The sequence below is a fragment of the Geotrypetes seraphini genome, chromosome 9, assembly GCF_902459505.1.
Source record: "Geotrypetes seraphini chromosome 9, aGeoSer1.1, whole genome shotgun sequence".
Lineage (NCBI taxonomy): Eukaryota > Metazoa > Chordata > Amphibia > Gymnophiona > Dermophiidae > Geotrypetes > Geotrypetes seraphini.
Genome location: NC_047092.1, coordinates 156,989,286 through 157,009,339, shown reverse-complemented (window position 1 = coordinate 157,009,339; position 20,054 = coordinate 156,989,286). Strand labels below are relative to the sequence as shown.

The window sequence follows — 20,054 nt, the reverse complement described above, 5'->3', positions numbered from 1 at the left end:
TGTTTCTAGTCCTGGGGCCGGGGGTTTGGCTTCCGTTTCTTGCGCGGCTGCAGGGGATTTGCCTGCACCTCTAGTTCTTCCATTGCCTCCTGCCGGGAGCAGTGCGGCGGAGGTGCAGGCGTCTCTGGGTTTGGGCACAGAGGGGTCTGCTCGTGGAGAGGGGGGCCTGTTACAAGCGTCGCCCCTGCCTTCCACTTCCTGGGGCGCTGGGGCCTGGGGTTCTGGGGCTGGGGGACCTATGGGGTTACCTTTCGGGTCCTTCCCGGGGGGTCCTGTGCAGCAGGGGTGGTGTTCTGGGCAGCCAGGCTGGGGGCCCGGTTGGTTCTCTCCTTACTGGGGCGGGGGGGTGCCTCTAGGATGGATGGGTGCTCCGTCGCCGCATGGGGCTGGGGGTGCTGGTTGGGGGGCGCCTGGGGTTGGTTTCCTGGGCTCTGTTCCTGGTTTCGGTTTTTCTTCACAGAGTCCGATGCCTGTGCAGGAGTCTCCTTGTGGTGTGAGTGACAGAGTTCCAGGACCTTCATCTGTCAGCGTCGGTGGAGCGGCGGAGCAGCAGCATAGCGAAAGAGCTTCAGTTGTTTCTGTGTCGGAGCCAGTGGCTGTTGGCGGGGGCGCTACTGGTACCTCGGCTGATGTGGTGGTTGCTGGTCGAGGCGTCACTGTCGTGGAGCGTCCGGAGGTGGCGTCCTTGGAGGTTGTTTCCGGTGGCATCTCTGTTCCTGTGGAGGGACCTCCTGTTTCGGGTAAGGTGGCACCTGCTGGGGTTGCTGGGGGTAAGACACGTACTAGGAAGGGTAAAGGGAAGCGTAGGCGCAGGCGTGCGTCCTCTTCATCGAGTCGGTCTTCGTCCTCGTCCTCCTCTTCTTCGTCGGCCTCTTCTTCTTCGGTCCCTGGGTCGGGGGAGGGGGCGGGTCTTGTCGGAAGTAGTAGCGTGCCCTCGCAGAGTGAGGGTCGGGGCGTGCCTGCGCTGGTGGCCCTGACGGAACTTTGGGAGCGAGTGCCGCGTGCTTTGCGGCGTAAGATTAGAAGGCGTTCTTGCGTTGATATTTTTCGCCTTATGGAAGGCAGGGTGCATCGGCGGGGGCGTAAGAAGTCGAAGCGGGAGGCAGGGGCTTTGAAGATTTTCCCAGTGGCCCGGTCCATTATCAATTGGATCCGTGCTTTTATGCGACTGGCCAGTGTTTGGGGGCGAGCTCATCCTAGTGATTATGGTTTGCTGTTGGCATATGCTGACTCTGTGCTTGATGCGTACCAGCGCTTCGGTGGCTGGACGTGGTTAAATTATGATGAGGCTTTTAGGGATAAGATGGAGGAGAACTCTCATATGTCGTGGGGAACACAGGATGTTAACCTGTGGCTTACGCATATGTCCTCCAAGTCTGGGCAGGCTTCTGGGAGTGGTGGGCGCGTGTCGGTGGGTGTTCCGGGCGGCGGGCGGCCCTTTCGGTCCGGGGCGGGGGCGGGATCGGGCGGGGGAGCGGTCAGTGACGTTTGTTGGAGATTCAACAAGTCTGGCTGCTCTTTCTCCGACTGCAGGTTCCGTCACGCGTGCTCCCAGTGTGGGCAGCCACATTCCCTGCTTAAGTGCCCTAAGAAGCCGGCCGGGGCGACCGCGGGGGCTGGTAAATAAGGGTAGTTCGGGTGTAGTTCCCACGCCTGTTTTGGTAGGCGCCCTTGTGCCGTGGCTGCGTCGTTATCGGCCTGTGCGCGTAGCTGCTCTGTTGGAGCGTGGGTTTTCAGTTGGTTTCGAGATTCCGTTTCGGGGAGAGTTGTCGGGGGCGCGGTCGCGCAATGCGTCGTCTGTTGTTCATTTGAGTGCAGTGGTCCAGAAGAAATTGGATGAGGAATTGCGGCTGGGGCGGATTGCTGGTCCCTTCCGGGAGCGACCATTTCCGGTCATGATGGTTTCCCCACTGGCCATCGTCCCTAAGAAGGACCGTGGCAAGTTCCGCCTCATTCACAATTTATCCCGTCCGGTGGGGTTTTCCGTTAATGATGGTATTCCGCGGGATCTGTGTACTGTGCGGTATTCCTCGGTGGACTGCGCATTGCGGCTCGTTCTCAGGGCTGGTCGCGGTGCACTGCTGGCGAAGGTGGACATTCAGTCGGCCTTCAGGTTGTTGCCTGTGCATCCTCACTCTTACCATTTGCTAGGGTTTCGTTTCGGTGGGGCTTATTATTACGATCGTTGTCTTCCGATGGGTTGTTCTATCTCTTGTGCCTATTTCGAGATGTTCAGCACGTTCCTTCATTGGGTGGTGGTTCAGCGTTCCGGGTTGGACGCTGTGGTACACTATCTGGATGATTTTTTGTTTGTTGGTCCTGGGGATTCGGATGACTGCGGGCGTCTTAAGGGCAGTTTCGAAGCGATGGCCGCTGACTTTGGCATACCATTAGCGCTCGATAAGTCTGAAGGCCCGGTTACGTCCCTGGTTTTTCTGGGGATTGAATTGGATTCTGTTGCGTTGGTGACTCGCTTGCCTGTGGCTAAGGTCCGGCAGTTGCTCGATCTTATTGGGCGTGTCTTAGCTACTCCAAAGACTACTTTGCATGTGGTTCAGTCCTTGATTGGCTCACTTAATTTTGCTTGCCGGGTTTTGCCCATGGGTCGCGCTTTTTCGCGTCGGTTGGCTGCTTCCACGGCTGGGGTCCGTGACAAGCGCCATTTTTTGCGTCTGTCGGCTGGGGTTCGGGCGGATCTTCGCATGTGGGCTAGTTTTTTGCAGGATTTTAACGGGTGCCTGCCCATGCAGGCGCCGGAGATTGCTAATGGGGACTTAGAGCTCTTTTCTGACGCAGCAGGTGGGGTGGGTTTTGGCCTTTACTTTCAGGGCGCCTGGTGTGCTGAGCGGTGGCCTCCGGCTTGGGTGGCTCGGGGTATCACGCGTAACATCACGCTTTTGGAGTTGTTCCCCTTGGTTGTGGCCTTTGAGCTGTGGCCCGAGAAATTGAGGGATAGGCGTGTGGTGTTTTGGTGCGATAACTTGGGGGTGGTGGAGGTGGTTAACCGTCAGACGGCGCACTGTCTGTCGGTGAACGTGCTGGTTAGGGCGTTGGTCTTGCGCTGTCTGCGTCTTAACGTGTTCCTCAGGGCTCGGCATGTTCCCGGTTGTCAGAATGGCATTGCTGATGCTCTCTCTCGTTTCCATTTTCCGCAGTTTCGTCGGCTGGCGCCAGAGGCTCACGAGGAAGGTTCAGTGATGCCGGAGCATTTGTGGAACCTGGTCGAGAAGGAGTGTGGGAAATGCTCCGCCTGTCGGTAGCGCCTGCTACCTGGTCGCACTATTCCACGGGGTTTCGGGTGGTTTCTGCCTTTTTGTTCAGCAGGGGTTGGGTTCCGGGGGATGTGGCCGAGTCCTTTCTCGAGGATTTCGTGCTGGATTCAAGCAGAGCGGGGGTCTCCAAACGGGTGGTGCAGGGACGGTTGGCGGGATTCGCCTTTTTCTGTCGGGCGTTGGGCTGGAATTGTCCTTCTTCGGGTTTCATTGTCCGCCGGTTACTTCGTGCTATGGGAAGGGTTGTACCTGCTAGGCCGGATTCTCGTTTGCCTATTCATCATGATTTGCTCATTCAGCTTCTGTCGGTTCTGCCTGACTTGGCCCACTCCCCTTATGAGTCCGCTCTTTTTCAGGCAGCTTTTTCCCTGGCCTTTTTCGGGGCTTTGCGAGTGGGGGAGTTGTTGGTCAGCGCTTCCGACAGGGCGAGAGGGCGTGGGTTGTTAGTTCATCACGTGTTGTTGGGTGACAGCGAGGTTCGGATTTGTGTGGCTAGTTCTAAGACGGATCAGGCCGGTAGGGGCCAGTGGTTGGTCCTGCACCAGGTTGTGGGTTGTGTTTCTTGCCCTGTGGCTCGTCTGTCCGAGTATTTGTCGGTTCGAGTGGCGGTTTCTTCTGAATTTTTTGTTCATGCGGACGGGGCTCCTCTTTCCCGGTTTCAGTTTTTAGCGGTGTTACGTTTGGCATTGGTGCGTTGCGGTGAGGAGCCCCGGAGCTACGGCACGCACTCCTTTCGGATTGGTGCTGCCACCTGTGCTAGCGCGGCAGGTATGTCGGAAGCGGGCATTCGACGGTTGGGTCGCTGGGTGTCTGGGGCCTTCCGCGGGTACATTAGACCTTCTGGGGCATCTCGGGGGCGTGGGGGCAGTGCGATGGGTTTGTAATTGTTGAGGGGTAACGGGGGATTGTTTTGCTTAGTTCTGTTTTGTGCTGTTTGTGCCACTGTGTTTTGCCTTGCAGGTGCTGGCCGGAGCAGATACGTGTGGATTATCGGCCATTCTTTTGTACATTGGGCTGGCGAGCGGGCTTTGGTGCGCCCTGGAGGTCGTCATCTGGGACTTGGTCATCTGGGTGTAAGGGTATCTTGGTGGGGTCAGCGAGGCATGAGATGGCATCAACTGCTCCCCTTTTTGTCGCATTTGCGGTCTTGTCCTCGGCCTCCGGTTGTGCTCATCATCCATTTGGGGGGTAATGATGTTGATTCACTGTCGGCCAGACAGTTAGTCAACGTCATTAAGGATGATTTGCGAGTTCTGTTTGCTTGGTTTCCGGGTACACGTATTTTATGGTCGGATGTTATTCCGCGCCCGCGGTGTCTTGCTTCTCGGCGGTGGACCCGGGGTTTGGCGAAGTTTAACCGGCAGGTTGGGAAGTGGGTGGAGTCTCAGGGCGGTACACAGTTGTTGCACGGGTGGGTTGAGGTAGGTTGTGGCGGTCTTTTTCATACCGATGGGGTGCATTTGTCTGACATTGGTTGGGATTTGCTTTTAGACGATTTCGCGGTGGGTTGTGAGCGTGTGCTAGGTTTGGGTTAGCCGCTGCTCGGTTGTTGGGGGGGTGGCCTGTGGGGACCTCAGGCCTGTGGCGGATCTCCCGAGCTACTAGGTCATTGGGGCTCATCGGGTGATGAGCGGTGGGCCGGCAGGGTGCCGTGCCTGGTGGGTCAGGTGACCCGGATAATGGGGCATGAGGGTCATGCCACCCCTCTGACCCTTGTTGAAGTGGCAGGGTCGAGGGCACTGAATGTTTGTTTTCGTAGCTCGGGAGGAGCTGTTGAACTTATTGTTAATTACAGTTGATATGGAAATATAATATGTTAATTTATTATTAATAAACTGAGCTGCGGCTAATTACCAAAAATTTAGAGTTGGTGTTTTGTTGTTTATTAAACGGGAATGGTAATGGGGTGGGTGGAGGGATCTCGGGATTGGGTTACGAGGACAAAGGAGCCCATCCAGATCCCGTTGTTAATGAAAGCCCGAGACCTTGTGTCAAAGGGCAAGAACGTAACACGGGGCTGGTGTGCCTCCGTGTCGAGCGGCTTAGGGGGAGTCAGGGGGGGGCGGAGAAATCGGGTGCGGGCTGATTGTGCCTTCGTAGGCTGAGGGACAACTTTAAACCGATTGGTCGGTGGCGGTTTTGCGTGGGAGGCGAGGGGATAAAGAGGGCAGGCATTGGAGGACTCAGCCGTTTTGGGTCCTCCAGGAAAAAATTTCCCTCCCACCCTCCCCCTTTTTGTGTTTTCTTGTCCTATGGATATTGCTGGGGGCGGATCTCCCGAGCTACTAGGTCATTGGGGCTCATCGGGTGATGAGCGGTGGGCCGGCAGGGTGCCGTGCCTGGTGGGTCAGGTGACCCGGATAATGGGGCATGAGGGTCATGCCACCCCTCTGACCCTTGTTGAAGTGGCAGGGTCGAGGGCACTGAATGTTTGTTTTCGTAGCTCGGGAGGAGCTGTTGAACTTATTGTTAATTACAGTTGATATGGAAATATAATATGTTAATTTATTATTAATAAACTGAGCTGCGGCTAATTACCAAAAATTTAGAGTTGGTGTTTTGTTGTTTATTAAACGGGAATGGTAATGGGGTGGGTGGAGGGATCTCGGGATTGGGTTACGAGGACAAAGGAGCCCATCCAGATCCCGTTGTTAATAAAAGGTATAGGGGTTGATATTCAAAACAAGTTACGTATGTGAATCTGGAATCAGACATGAAAAGTCTAGCTAAAAACAGAAGCAGTTTTCAACCCAATTCTCAGGGACCACCTAACCAGTGATGCCTTCGCTCCACATGCAATTTGTTTATAATTGGCTTAAATGGTATGGTAATTGACCACACCATAAAAAAAGATTATTTTAATGACTAATTTAGGTTGTGTGTGGATATCTGTGCAGCACCTAGCAAAACTTAAGTCCAGGCGCCCTCGGATACCTACCTGAAAAGCAGGTGTAGGTGTGTTTAGGGACGGAGAATAGGCGTGGTTCACTTAGGAGTTGCTAGGTATCCGAGGTAGGTGCCAGGAAATTAGACCAGCCAGCACCTACCTCTAGAATGCTTAGCAATGCTTAAGTTCACTTAGGTGTAATTCTGTGATTCTGTAAAGGACATCTAGCAGTTGACTGACAACTGCACAGAGCAGCGCCTAAAAGTTAGGTGCCATTTATAGAACCAGGCCCAACATCTTCAAATAGGTTCATTCTGCACATACACAAAAGTAATAAACTTTGCTCCTGATCCATAGAACAATACCGATGTAAGTGACATACACAAATAATTCACAATGTTCCTTTCCAAATCTATGAATGTCCTGTTTAGATCAAAGACAATGTATATGTACATTAGGAAAGAAAAAGGTAAAAAGTGGGTCCATCAATGGAGAAAATATTCAATAAAAGCACTGTTGAAAAACTGTTGTCTTCTTTAACCAGAAAGAAAGAAGAAAAGGCAAATATTATAATTTAAAAATACCTACCATAAAGATGACAATTAGTACAAGACAGATTCCCACTATAATTAGGAAAGGGATTAAGTAGTATTCCAATGGCAGACTGACCTCAGGGAGTAACACAATATGGCCACTGTGAAAAATCAGTATGAGAAAGACCAGTTGGAATGGATTACAATTTACAAAGCAGAGATGTTCATGAAATAAAACCCAAATATGAAAACATTATCAAAACAAAAATTGTGTTTAAATATATAAAAATGAGCAGATGGTACCCATATAGTAACTTAAGAATGGCATGCAATACTTAAGTCATTAACAATGTCTGATGAGGTACAAACACAATGCGCTACTACAATGCCAATAGTCTAATTTATAGGGCATCTTTTTACATTTTAATTAAAAAAAATAAATAAATCTGAAGAGTGATTAATCAGCACACCAGTTTACAAATTAACAGTAGTCCTGCTTTCCTAATTAAGCAATAAAACAGGTATTGGCATATAATTTCATCTCAAAACAGACGAAATGGGAGAAAAAATCCTTTTAAACAAAGCCAGTTCTGGACCTTTTGCAAAGATGAAAATATATTCAATGTGAAATGTTCTTTCCACATGAAATACTAAAGTGACAGAATGTAATATAAGAAATTCCAAGGAAAACAAAATGTCAGCTATAGATTTCTCTCTCATGCCTGTCAAGTGATATAAAAGATTTATAATTACATGATAAAACTGAGGCAAGCAAACCACAAAACTACAACCAAAGGCATAATGTACAATAGTATAAAGCCACAAAAATCATAAGGCCCTTTTTTACAAAGGTGATTATTTTGGTGGGCCACAGTAATCACTCTGACACCCATAGGGATTCAATGGGTGTTGGAGCGTTTATTTATTGATTTTTAAAAATTTATATACCATTTAAACCTAAACGGTTTACATATCATTACATACATAATTCAGTAAGACAAATAAAAAACAAACAAACATTTATATATAATCATTGGAAAATCATGTAAAGTGCCCATCAAAAGAACAATCGCAAAGATCAGTTCCTAATAGTTTCTGAAATTACCCTTGTCATAACACGGCAGCCGCTACTGCGCTTGGGGGGGGGGAAGGGAAGGTAGGAATGCTTTGTACACAGGACTGGCTTAATCATTAAAAAACTAGGCAGTTACTTAAGGCAGCAATGAGCAGTTGCAATAAAAGCAAAACAGGAGGTCCTGAGAAGCATCAGTGCATGCTTTTATCTGAGGAAGATTGGGCAATTTTCCAAAATATTCCTTTTCTCTGGCTACACAACTTCCAGAGAGTTTTCAAAAAAATTTGTTAGATTCATCTCTCCATGTATAGCTCCAATATTGTCAGTTGGTGTAGAGCTTCCCAATTTATTCTTAATAGTGAGATACTGAGTTCTCAAAATTGGTGATAAACTCTCTAATGGTATCAATAAAATCTCACAAAAATGGATCCAAGATGGCCACCATCACCTGATGCCCATTTGGTCCTCGCTTCATTCTTACTGCTGTACATCAACTCGGGGTTCCCAGTCGGTATTTTCTATGCCGAAGCAGCAGGGAAAGAGCGCTGTTAGTGCCTCGCGACATCCAGAACCTGCAGCTTCAGGTTTTTTTTGAGAAGACTACAGCGGTTTTATTGGAAAGTGGTCCGCTGGAGACGCCGGCATAGAGTGGAGGCTCGGTTGATCTCCCTGGGCTGGATACGACACTAAGTCCCGATTATAGGGCTCCTCCCCCTCAGCCGCAGAATTCTAGCTCCCCGCAGCAGGTTCAGGAAACACCGAGGTTGGTGAAAGTTTATGATCCAGAGGCTCAAGTAAAATTGTCTGCGGATTTGGAGTTTCCTCAGTTGGAGGGCATTGTTTTGCCTGTGGAATCGCCCACTTCGATCATCAGATCAAAATCTACTTTCCATACCCTCTTTGAAAATTATAGGGACAAGGAGATCAGACATGTTCACAGTGATGGGACCACAATGGTGGAACGCCCTTCCTCAGTATATTAGAATTGAACACGACATCGTATCATTTAAAAAACTTTTAAAAACTTATTTATTTAATGATGCTTTTAACACTTGAAATTTATTTGTTTTAGGGACACTTCTTAAATTGTGCTTTGGTTTTACAACCCCTTACCTTTTGTTTTTACCTTTTTTACCGAACCCAAGATTGTAACTTTTTAATTTCTTTCCTCCCACCTCAAGTATATACTTTATGTAATTTTATTGTTAATATGTTAGTTTCTTTGTTTCTCTACTTGGATTATGTACATCGCCTAGCAATTTTAATAGGCGATTAATCAAATGTTTAATAAACTTGAAACTTGAACTTGACGTGTCAAACATCCGAGAGGGAGATATTGGACTCTACTGGAAGTATTCAGGAAGAGTTGCAGGGCGGTAAGAAAACTACAACTTTACAATTGCCAAAATTTTCCTTGACTAAACCTTCAGAAGTAACACTAGACTCACTATGGGATTTAGTTGCAAATCTGGGGAAATCATTGTGTCCCCAAATTCAATGTCTGGAGGAAAAAACAAAAAAGCCTGAAGAATTAAATGCAGTGAAAGTTGAAATAGGGGATCTTTGAAATCTCAAATTGACAATGTTAATAAAGATTTAAGTGAGACATCACATAAAAGAAGCTACGGTAAACATAATACTAACATGAGGAGAAAAATTGAATCATTAGAAATTAGTTCTCAAAATAATAATTTACATTTCTTGAATTTTCCTCAGGTATTCTCAGTAACACCTAAAGAAATGTTAAAAAAATATTTCTCAGAAATTCTTTTAGTTCTTGAAGAAACAATTCCTCCTTTCTCTCATTTATTACCTACCAGTGAAAAGTTTGCAAGAACAACAAAATCTTAATCAAGATGAAGCATCTCCTGATATTTCAACTATTTTGAAACTTTTGATAGAGAGGTGGCTAAATCCTCAACATTAGTGGCTTCTGTGGCACTTTTGCTGGACAAGATGTGGATTTTAAAAGTGTTCTTAAAAACAGACAAATAATTTTTAGGTTTTAAGATCCAGATATTCTCAGATGTGTCTCGAGATACACAAAAGCAAAGACGTCAGTTTTTGCTTTTGAAACCGGGTGTTACTCAGATTGGTGAACTTTTTATTTAAGATATCCATGCAAATGTATAGTAAGAGATCAATCCTTGAAATGTGTTTTCTTTGAACCATCTCACCTGTGTTTCTATCCATGATATGTCTTGAAGGAGTATGATAGACGAGTTCTTAAAATTAGATGTTTGCTTTTCTCTGTTTTTCAGGTGTCAGATGATATATTTCCTCTTTTTTTTGTGGGTAATCTAGTAATTTCCTTAAATAACTCTATTCTTTGTAATTTTGGATCCAAAATGAAGGACTTGAGAAGATTTAGTCTTATTTTCTTTTAAAAATTTTTTTCCTGATATGTATGACTATGGGCTCCTTTTATTAAGATGCGCTAGGGTTTTTAGCGCACACACAAAATTACCGTGTGCTATAGGAGGCGGTAGTGGCTAGCACGCTCGGGAACTTAACGCGCGCTAAGGCCCTAGCGTACCTTTGTAAAAAGGAGCCCTATGTTTTATTCTTTTCTGTACAAGTGTTTTGCTTGATATAAAGAATGAAAATTTAATAAATAAATAAATAAATAAAAATCTCACGTAAATATCTTCATACCATTTCAACAGCTGACACAAGTGGAGATCTAGGAAAGTTCAACATTCTCTGATTGTTTTTCCTTTGGTAATATTCCATATATTCAAACTTTTTTTGAAAAATAGATCTTTCTTTAATAATATCTATTTCTAACTCCTTAAGTTTCTTAAGTTGTTCTTCATGTTTTTTAATACTCTCACCGCGTTCCCGTAGGGTTTCACTTTGGGTATTCACCACAATCACAATCACAACCACAATCACTTCTCAATATGGAAACAGCTTTTTTTTTTAGGTTGGAGTCCATAACTTCAAAAGCCTTCCACAGAGCATCCGTATTGATTATAGATGGCTTCACCATTTCTCCGAACTGCAAGATCTCATTTCCAATTGTGCCAATGTTAAGGCCTCCGTAGTAATTCTCCATAGAGCCCCTGCTGGGCTCACACTTCCAGGTTGGAGAGGGGCCTGCCCGAGCCATGCTAATGTCAGCCATTTCATCTGGCATCTCTCCTGAAGCAGGTTGTACTTCCTTCACAGTCTGCAAAACCGGCCCCGGAATGGTAGTCTGAACAAGATGATTTGAGACTGCGGACGCTGGAGGACCATTCCGTGGAATCCCTTTTCGCTTCCCCATGGAAGAAACCACAAAAGGATGTAATAGCATTGCATTAATACCAGCCAGGAGGAGTGTGTTGTTTATGCGTCCGTCCCCGATGCCATCTTGGCCCTAAGGTCCCTATTTAAGAACAATCTTGTTACAACTCACCTTGCCTACAATTCTCAGAAAGTTGAACCCCCAGCCATATCAAGACTTAAGACTGTTGGCTTTTGGTCTGTACCCTTTTTTTTCTGGCACTCCACTTTCCATGTGGCTAGACAGATAACTATTCCAACACTCAGGTCTCTGCTCCTCTTCTTCTACCTATAACCTCTCCCCCCAATCTGTTTTTACAACTAATCCTCTAATGATAAGAATGCTAAAGGATTTTTTTTTTTTTTTTTAATTATTAGATTATTTATATACTGCCTTTCTGTTATACAACACAACACAACACAAGCTCACAATCTAAGGTTTTGTACCTGAGGCAAGAGAGGGTTAAATGACTCGCCCAGAGTCGCAAGGAACAGCAGTGTAAATGAAGCCCAGTTCCCTAGGTTCTCAGCCCACTACACTAACCATTAGGCTATTCCTCCACGCCACATATAGATCTAGAGATATATAAATATGCTGTTCATATACGAGTGTGAGAGAGAGAGCAAGCAAGCATGAAAGCAGTGTTAAGAAATGAAGCATCTGGTATGAACTGTTGCCCTGCCGTGGGGTGCAGTGCAGTGCGTAGGATGGAGTGGAGGGAATGTAGGTAAAGGGTGATAATGTCAGATATGAATCTTTATACAATGGTAACATAAAATACTGCCAAACAAAGGAATAAAAGCAGCATGTTGGGGCGTTGGCAGGCCATTCCAATAAGAATAAAGCCTTTACAAAAGCAGAGAGTGGTGCTAGCACTTGAAACAATGGGCTGAAACAATGTTCTTTTCAGGCTGTTTCAAAACTATACCAAGAAAATTTGCCTTTTATGAATATTCTCTTCAGTTCTATTAGAACACTATTTTGATATGTTATGGATTTTGTCTTAACAAAACTCTTTTTCCTTTCCGACCCCACCCTCCCTATAGTTGCCCTGTTCTATTTTCTGTTCACTTGGGCCTTCTAATTCCATCGTCAGCTCTGATCTTCGATGCCTTCTCGTCTTTCTCATTCAGTTTTTCTGACATCTAGGCTGTAGCTACATAGAACAGAAACCTCTGCTCCAGAAGCATTTGCAGAAAATGATGCCATACAGAAATGTGCTTGCAATTTGAGCACTAAATCCACACTCTCATCCTGCACAAATGTGTAGATGTCGTCCTCCCTCACCAAACCTGGCTACCCTTCAGAACAAAGAATACCGAAAAATAATTTCACTTCATACTGTAGTTTTCACAAGGAAATAAGAAGTCAAATGCCACTACTACTACTATTTATCACTTATATAGCGCTGAAAGGTGTATGCAGTGCTGTACATTTTGACATTTAATAGACGTCTCTTCTCAGAAGAGCTTACAATCTAACTTGGACAGTCAGACATGACATATAGGGTTAAAGATGCGGAACCCAAATTGAGAGGAGTTAGGAGTTGAAGGCAGTCTCAAAGAGGTGGGCTTTTAACTAGGCCTTGAACATTGCCAGAGATGGAGCCTACCATAGGAATTTGGGCAGCTTGTTCCAAGCATATGGCATAGCAAGGTAGACGGGGTAGAGTCTGAAGTTGGCGGAGGAAGAGAAGGGCACAGACAGGAGGGACTTAATCAGCTGAGTGGAGCTTGCTGGGGGGAGGGGGGGACATAGGGGGATATAAGTGAAAAGAAATAGTGAGGGGCAGCTGAGTGAGTGCATTTGTAGGTCAGTAAGAGGAGTTTGGATTGTATTTAGAAAAAAATGGGAAGTCACTGAAGTCACTTTAAGAGAGGAATAATGCAAGTATAGGGGCTCTCATGGAATATGACTCGTTCAGCTGAATTCTGGCGGATTGGAGAAGAGCGAGATGAATAAGCAGACGGCCTGAGAGTAGTGAGTTGCAGTAGTCTAAGCACGAGGTGATGAGGGTGTGGACAAGGGTGTTGCTAGTGTGCTCAGAGAGGAAGGATCAGATTTTGGTAATATTATAGAGAAAGAAGCAGCAGGTTTTAGTGATATGTTGTATCTGAGTAATGAAGGAGAGAAAGGAGTCAAAGATTACGCCGAGATTGCGAGCAGACTAAACAGGAAGGATGAGTGTATTGTCCATAGAGACAGAGAATGGGAGAAGCAGGGAGGTGGGTTTAGGTGGGAAAATGAACAGCTCTGTTTTAGCCATGCTCAGCTTTAGATGGCGGTGAGACATCCAGGCGGCAATGTTGGACAGGCAGGCTGAGACTCTGGTCTGGGTTGGGTCTGGTGCAGAGAGGTAGATCTGGAAGTCATCAGCATAGAGGTGATACTGAAAGCTATGGGAGGAAATCAGCACGCAAGTGAGCAAGGGTAGATTGAGAAAAGTAGTGTTTCCAGGACAGTCTTGAGGTACACAAATTGATAACAGAAGGCTGTGGAGGATGAAATCACCGTTGCATACATTGAAGGTGCGATGGGAGAGAGAGGACGAAAACCAGAGAGAGTAGAACCTTGGAATCCCAGCAAGGACAGTGTATCAAGGAGTAGGCAGTGATCAACCATATCAAAGGCGTCAGACAGATCAAGAAGGATGAGGATAGAGTAGAGGTATTTGGATCTGGCCAGGAACAGGTCATTAGAAACTTTTGTAAGGGCAGTTTCCATGGAATGCAGCGGGCGAAAGCCTGACTGACTCAGATCCAGAATATCTTGGAAGGAGAGGAAGTCCAGGCAACGGTGGTGAACAATACGTTCAAGTAATTTGGATAAGAAGGGGAGGATGGAGATGGGGTAATAGTTAGAGGGGCACGCGGGGTCCAGTGAGGATTTTTTGAGAAGGATTGTTTGAAGGCATCAAGGACAGTTGTAGTGGAGAGCAATAGGTTGAGGATGTGAGATAGGAGGGATGACAGTGGGCAAGACAGCGCCAAGTAGGTGAGTGGGAATTGGATTGGCGGAACATTTAGAGGTTTTGGAAGATAAAAGAAGATGTGCAGTTTCCTCCTCAGTGATTACGGAGAAGGAGGAGAAGGTGGCAGGTGTTGAGAGGAAAGCAGAAGGGACTGGTGGTGGGAGGGGAGGGGGGAGGCAGCCTGGTTGACAGCTTGAGGTGAATCTTCAGGATATTATTGTAGATGAACTCTGCTATAATTTGGGGAGAAAATGAAAGGGGGATAGGAGGTGAGGGTGCTCTGAGTAGGGAGTTTAATGTGGAAAAGAGACTGTGAGGGTTGAAGCTAACAGAGGTGGCTAAGTGGGTGTAGTATTCTTGTTCGGCTAGCAAGAGGGCAGACTGGAGTGATATCAGCATGAATTTGAAGTGTATGAAGTCAGCCTGCACACAGGATTTAAGACAGAGACATTCGGTAGAACGGGCACAGGAGAGCAGGTAGCGCTTCCATTTTGCAAGTGTTACATCAGAATATACAATTCTAATATTTTTTTATTTACAAATTTTACTTACAAAATTGCTGAACTACTTAAAAGACGACCAGTCGGGTAAGATTAATGTCTTTATAAGCTAGCAAGTTTTAAAGTCAAAAGATTTGAGAAGTGATAACATCTGTTAACTTTATACAATTACTTTTACTAGATAACAACTTAGCCAACTGGAATAAATTAAATGTTAACCAGCAACACTGCTGAGCTGAAGCTTTAATGCTAATTCCAAACATATGCTTTCATATACTTTACATCCCTATGACTCAGCGTTGTCTTGAATTTACACAAATTAAACAAGAAAGATTAATCTGAGCAGTTGAGCCACTGCATCTTGAGTGAAAAACCAAAAAGGACTTACCCTTTTTCAAAGATAAACTCATTTTTTAAGGAATTAGCTGAAGTCTCGCCAATAAAAACCGACGGGATGTCTATTTTCTTCAGAACATCAACTACAAAACAAGGAAATGAGTTCAAAAGTGAGCCATCCACATTCAGAGCCCTAATATCCCACTGCTGACATATCTATGTCTCATCCAGGCAGATAAATAATTGCCGAAAAGATGCTGCTTACAGGTTTATATTACAAGTTCTCAAATTAAAGGGAAAGACACCAGAGGGGTGCAGACCAGGCTCAGACTTATAATCATTTAGCAATGAAGATGTAGTGAAGTCTACAATAGATTTATCATATGACCTGGAATCCAGATGCTTCAGCCAGTGCACAACACTCTTTTACATATTTTTGGCAATATGAATCAACTACTTTCGATACATGCCATTTTATTGTGAATCTTTCAGACATGAAGGCCAACACATATAGTGGGAACAGTTATTTTATAAGGAAACATATTAAAGAATGGGGAAAGCAGGCAGAGCATGGCTCATAAAATTCCTTCCAGTGTGTGTGTGTTGCATCCATGGTCTACACAGGAACTTCCTCCCTTCCTGTGATAAGAGCAGTCTTCCAGTGCTCCATCCGCAAAGCCTTCCCCATTGGCTTGGTCCTACCTGCAGTTACACTGGAAACTGGCTCACTCACACAGGAGGGAGCAGGGGCAGCAGAATGCTGTCTTGTTTGGGGGGCCAAGGCACTCCACCCTGGCCCCGATGAAATTGTGCAGCAGCTGCCGTTTTAAATTATTGGGCAGGCGTCGCGCAGCATTAAAAATAAGGCCTGGCCCCAGAAGTCTTCATCCTACTTCCGGGCACAGGCCTGCTCCTTGACGCAGCGTGGTGGCGGCTGCCCGATCATTTTAAGTTAAACCCTGGAACTCAGGAGGGTGGGCGGGCACCAATTTTTGGGGAGGCCAGGGCCCCTGTGGCCTCCCCTGTTCCGACGCCTATGGGGGGGAGGATTAGAAAACTTCAGATAAGAAAGGTTTAAGCTCAGAAGAATGTCCAGATATATTAACTATATTTCAGCCTTCTGGACATTAAAGGCCTTCTACCACCTCACAGAACCGGTAAACGCCCTTATTCTCATGGCAAAAAAATTATTGCACCAGGGTCAACAATAGCAGCAACACCCCCTCCTCCCCACAAGACAGCATCTCCTCCCCAGCTCCCCTCGTAAGTACCTTACAAGAAAGAGCCAGCTGTGACACGCTGAAAAATCTTCAGAGGACTGTTCCGAGGCCTTCCTTTTGCCGGCAGGCCCTCCTTGATGTACATCTGGTTTCCGGACACTGCTCTTTTATGTTAGCTTTGTGGGGGATTTGTAGGTGTTTCCCAGGGGCCACAAGAGCACAAGAGTTAGGGCCCTCTGTTGGCTAGGCCTCCAGGTTGCTTTCTGTACAAATTTATTTTTACTCCCTCAGGGTTTCTCTTGCTGGGATGGGGGGGAGGGGGGGTAGGGATAGCTAGCATTCTGGGGAAGGTGGGAATGGGGAGTTGAGGATAGCTTTGGAAGAGGGATGCATGTTCAAAATTAACATTCGTTGAATCACTATTTGTCTTGCGTTTGGTTCTGCTGTTTTCCTTTTACTTATTCAACAATAAAATGGTTTGAACATAAAAGTATTTCCCTGAAACTTTTTGATGGAGTAAAAAATTGATTCACTTTTACCCGTTCTATTCAAGATTTTGTAGTCTTCAATCATATCTTCCCTCAGCCGTCTCTTTTCCAAGCTGTAATTGACCAGTGGAAAAACTATTCAAGCTCTGAGAAACAATATTGCACCCTTTCTACATTTAATAATTGAGCCAGGTTGGACAAAAAGTGTTAATCTGTCAACCACCTCCTAGCAGAAATGCAGAGCTGATACAAAGGAAGGTCATTAAGAACTGATAAAGGCTGGAACTGTGATATAAGAGTACAACCAAGAAAAAGGAATTGGTTGGCATAATATAATTTCAACAATTCTGCAGGTACAAAAAGTCTCTCTCTCTTTCATTCTGAAAGTTCTGAGAAGATTCATATCTAAGAGTTGCTGTATATACTCAAATATAAACCAACCCGAATATAAAAGGAGGAAAAAAAGGTTGACTCAAATATAAACCAGAAAGGGGGGGAAGGGAAGGGAAGGTATATTTAAGTGCCCTCCTACCTTGCACCCCCCACCCTTTCCTCCCTCCCTCTTTCGCTTCCTACCCTGCCTGAAGCCCTGGTGGCCCAGCAGTGAGCTGGGACAGGAACAATCCTTCCTACATCCAGTCAAAGCTGACTCTAAACCACCCCGCCTCCCTGATCCCTGTAGACCAGGGGTGACCAACCTGTGGCCCAGTGAAGTATTTTGTGCAGTCCCGGTTGAGGGCGATGCAGTTTTTCCTCTGCTGCCCCCGGGTGTTTACCATCTTGCCGGCTCCCTCCTCGGTCTTGCTGCAGCGTTCGCACATTTGTGCAGCCCCAGAAACATTTTTTTCGACCAATGTGGCCCAGAGAAGCCAAAAGGTTGGACACCCCTGCTATAGACCTTAACTTTAAAGCTCTGTTGATTTAGCAGTGAAGCGGAAAAGAAGCTATCTTTCTACACTCCTGCCCCATGAGAACTGCAATCAAAAAAGCGGCAGCTTTTTTATTACAGCTTTCATGGGGCAGGAGCTTAGGAAGATTGCTCCTGCCCCGCTTCACCACTAGGTCAGGACTTTAAAGATAAGGTTACTGGGGTCAAGGAGACGCAAAGGAGGTGTGGTGGTTTACAGTTGGCCAGGACAGGAAGCGGGAAGGATTGCTCCTATCCCGGCTCTCCACTAGACCATCAGGGCTTCAGGTAGGTCCACGGGAGGCCTGTATCAGGTCCAAGCAGGCGTGGGGAGTGGGATGGGGGGAGGCGCAGACCAGAGAACAGCCTTTTAAAAAATTATTTATTTATATTCAAATATACACTTCTCCTTCCATATTCACGGGGGTTGGGGTAGAACCGGTCTGCGAATAACTTTTAGAGCTGACTCTGACCCACCCCTGTCACCCTCCTACCTCCCCAGACCTCTCTGCACCTTACCTGGTAGTTTAGTGGTGAAGCAAGGCAGGAGCAATCTTCCTATGCTCCTGCCCTATGCAGAGCCATCAACAAAAATGGCTGCCATGAGTTCCCATGGTCTCATGGGACTACAACGAGAACTCACACCAGCCATTTTTGTTGATGGCTCTGCACAGGGCAGGAGCATAGGAAGATCATTTCTATCCCACTATGCCACCAGATACAGTGTGGAGAGGTCAGGGAGGCAGGGGTGGGTCAGGGTTTAGAAACTGGTGAATACCAGAAGTCGTGAGTTCTAAACCCGCGAATTTGGAAGGAGAAGTGTACTCATATATGACTTACTTGGCCTTTCACAGCAAATAGAAAGTCTTTCAGAAAAATGCTTAAAACGCAACTATTTATGACTGCTTTTCTACTACCTAATTAGTTAGCTGGGTATTGTCAGTAAATTGGGTAGGACGTGCAGGAGCAGTTATGTGCTGTGTTTTTGTATGTTGTTTTAATATTATGTATGTTCTTTGTAAACCACCTAGGTCTAGGCAGTGTATAAAATAAATATATATGGTAAGCACCAATCTGAACATTCCTGAATGCCTAACTGAGTACCTGGCCAGCCCAGAACATACGACGAGCTTTTCATCTTCTTCAGAATTAGTAAGAACCAGTTTCAACTTTTCCTGTATTGTGATTAGATTATTGCTCCAACATGTGACCTCAGTTCCTACATCTGCACAGATTAAGACCTTTTCCATTCTCACACCTACCTACTCAACAAGTAAAAGAATCCTTTCTCAACAGTCACTATTCGCTTCCTTTCTGGAAGTAAGAGAGCAATACTGCAGGCTCGTTTCCAAAATTCTAGAGAATCAAGCAGCTGAGTAGCAACAGACAGAAGGAGAACTTCTGGATCCAGAGCCTGCCACACTTGCCATTCACAGTGAATGCCTCATTTGTAAAAGTCTGTAAATAAACTGCTCTGCATATACAGAATAAGAATCATCCTTCCTTACTTTGTGTCTTTACACTTTGCAGTGCAGGTTTTCAATGAAGATTAGTGCTGTTCCCCAACGCATATATAATTAAATTCCTCTTGCATAAACAAAATACCTTACTATCTGGGTGGAATTATTTTTTTTTTTTAAATATGAATTCAAAGTAATGAAAGTAATTTTTTACCCATACAGTAGGAATTGCAGACAACTACACCAGTACTTTGTAAAGTTGCAGCAAGATCCACACTGTTTATAAAATATAGGATCTCTACCCCACCCAGCATGCAAGTAATGGCATGCTCTGCATATGCACAAATCTTATGCATGCATGTACTGCAGAGAAAAGAATGACACGGTGGCTGTTACCCACAGCTAGCTGCAGGTAACCTGCTGAAATGGTGAGGGGGAAAAGTGCTCACTCTAGGTATGGGGACAAGGCCCTCCACCGCCCCGTGAAGCGGTGAATGGCCTTGTTCCCGCAGTTAAGGGAGGAAACGCACGCAGCCCTCTCCCTCCTTCCTACCTACCTACCCGAATCTATCTATCTCCCTCCCCCTTACCTTTGCGGCGCATTTTGAGTAACTTCTTCACAAAGCCGTTGGAGCCTGCAAGCAGTAGCGTGCATGTGTGGGCGGAAGCTTCTCCTTTGACGCAACTTCCGGTTGCGTTAGAAGAGAAGCTTCCGCCCATACACGCATGCTACTGCTTGCAGGCACTGACAGCTTTTAAGAAGTTACTCAAAATGCACCGCAAAGGTAAAGGGGAGGGAGGGAGATAGCTAGATAGATTTGGGTAGGTTGGAAGGAGGGAGGGGTCTGCACGAGGGGTGCCGAAGGGCAGTAAGGTGGTGAGAGGGAAGTGTGGTGGAGGAAAGGAGCAGACGCTGACGAGGGGTGGAGAGGAACAGACGCTGAAGGGAAATGGGGACCAGAGAGTGGGGAGGAACAGATGCTGAAGGGAAATGGGGATGACAGAGTGGGGAGAAGACACTGGAAGGGAAGAAGACAGAGATGCCAGACTATGAGGGAGTGGAGGGAAGAAGATGGGTGCCAGACCAATTGGTGGGGGGAGGGTGAAGGGAGAGGCACAGTAACAGAGCAAATGGAA

General features: G+C 46.2%; 2 protein-coding genes across 4 annotated transcripts in view; one reads left to right on the top strand and one right to left on the bottom strand.

Moving 5' to 3' along the window:
- The window catches only part of RNF13 (ring finger protein 13), a 155,118-nt gene that overhangs the window by 27,349 nt on the left and 107,715 nt on the right, over positions 1–20,054 (bottom strand). The window contains exons 6-7 of the mRNA XM_033958811.1: positions 14,895–14,985; positions 6,748–6,853 (exon numbers count right to left, since the gene is read on the bottom strand). Of these exons, the coding sequence (XP_033814702.1) occupies positions 6,748–6,853; positions 14,895–14,985 (197 nt within the window). The remainder of the gene's footprint in view (positions 1–6,747; positions 6,854–14,894; positions 14,986–20,054) is intronic.
- On the top strand, positions 330–5,306 carry LOC117366849. 3 transcript variants are annotated; one of them, XM_033958810.1, is made up of 3 exons: positions 342–740; positions 3,156–3,256; positions 4,233–5,306. In XM_033958810.1, exons 1-3 carry the CDS (start codon positions 362–364, stop codon positions 4,347–4,349), a joined length of 597 nt encoding a protein of 198 aa, XP_033814701.1. In that variant the 5' UTR covers positions 342–361; the 3' UTR covers positions 4,350–5,306. The 3 variants fall into 3 exon arrangements, with proteins under 3 accessions (XP_033814698.1, XP_033814701.1, XP_033814699.1); XM_033958807.1 differs by lacking the exon at positions 4,233–5,306 and having other exon boundaries at positions 330–740; positions 3,156–4,171; XM_033958808.1 differs by lacking the exon at positions 3,156–3,256 and having other exon boundaries at positions 344–740; positions 4,233–5,300.

What these genes read in the sequence shown, in the direction of transcription:
- LOC117366849 (XM_033958807.1), top strand. Translation starts at nt 362, where the DNA reads ATGGGTGCTCCGTCGCCGCATGGGGCTGGGGGTGCTGGTTGGGGGGCG. An exon ending in GGAGGGACCTCCTGTTTCGG is followed by an intron (nt 741 to 3,155) that starts GTAAGGTGGCAC and finishes CATTTTCCGCAG; the next exon opens with TTTCGTCGGCTGGCGCCAGA.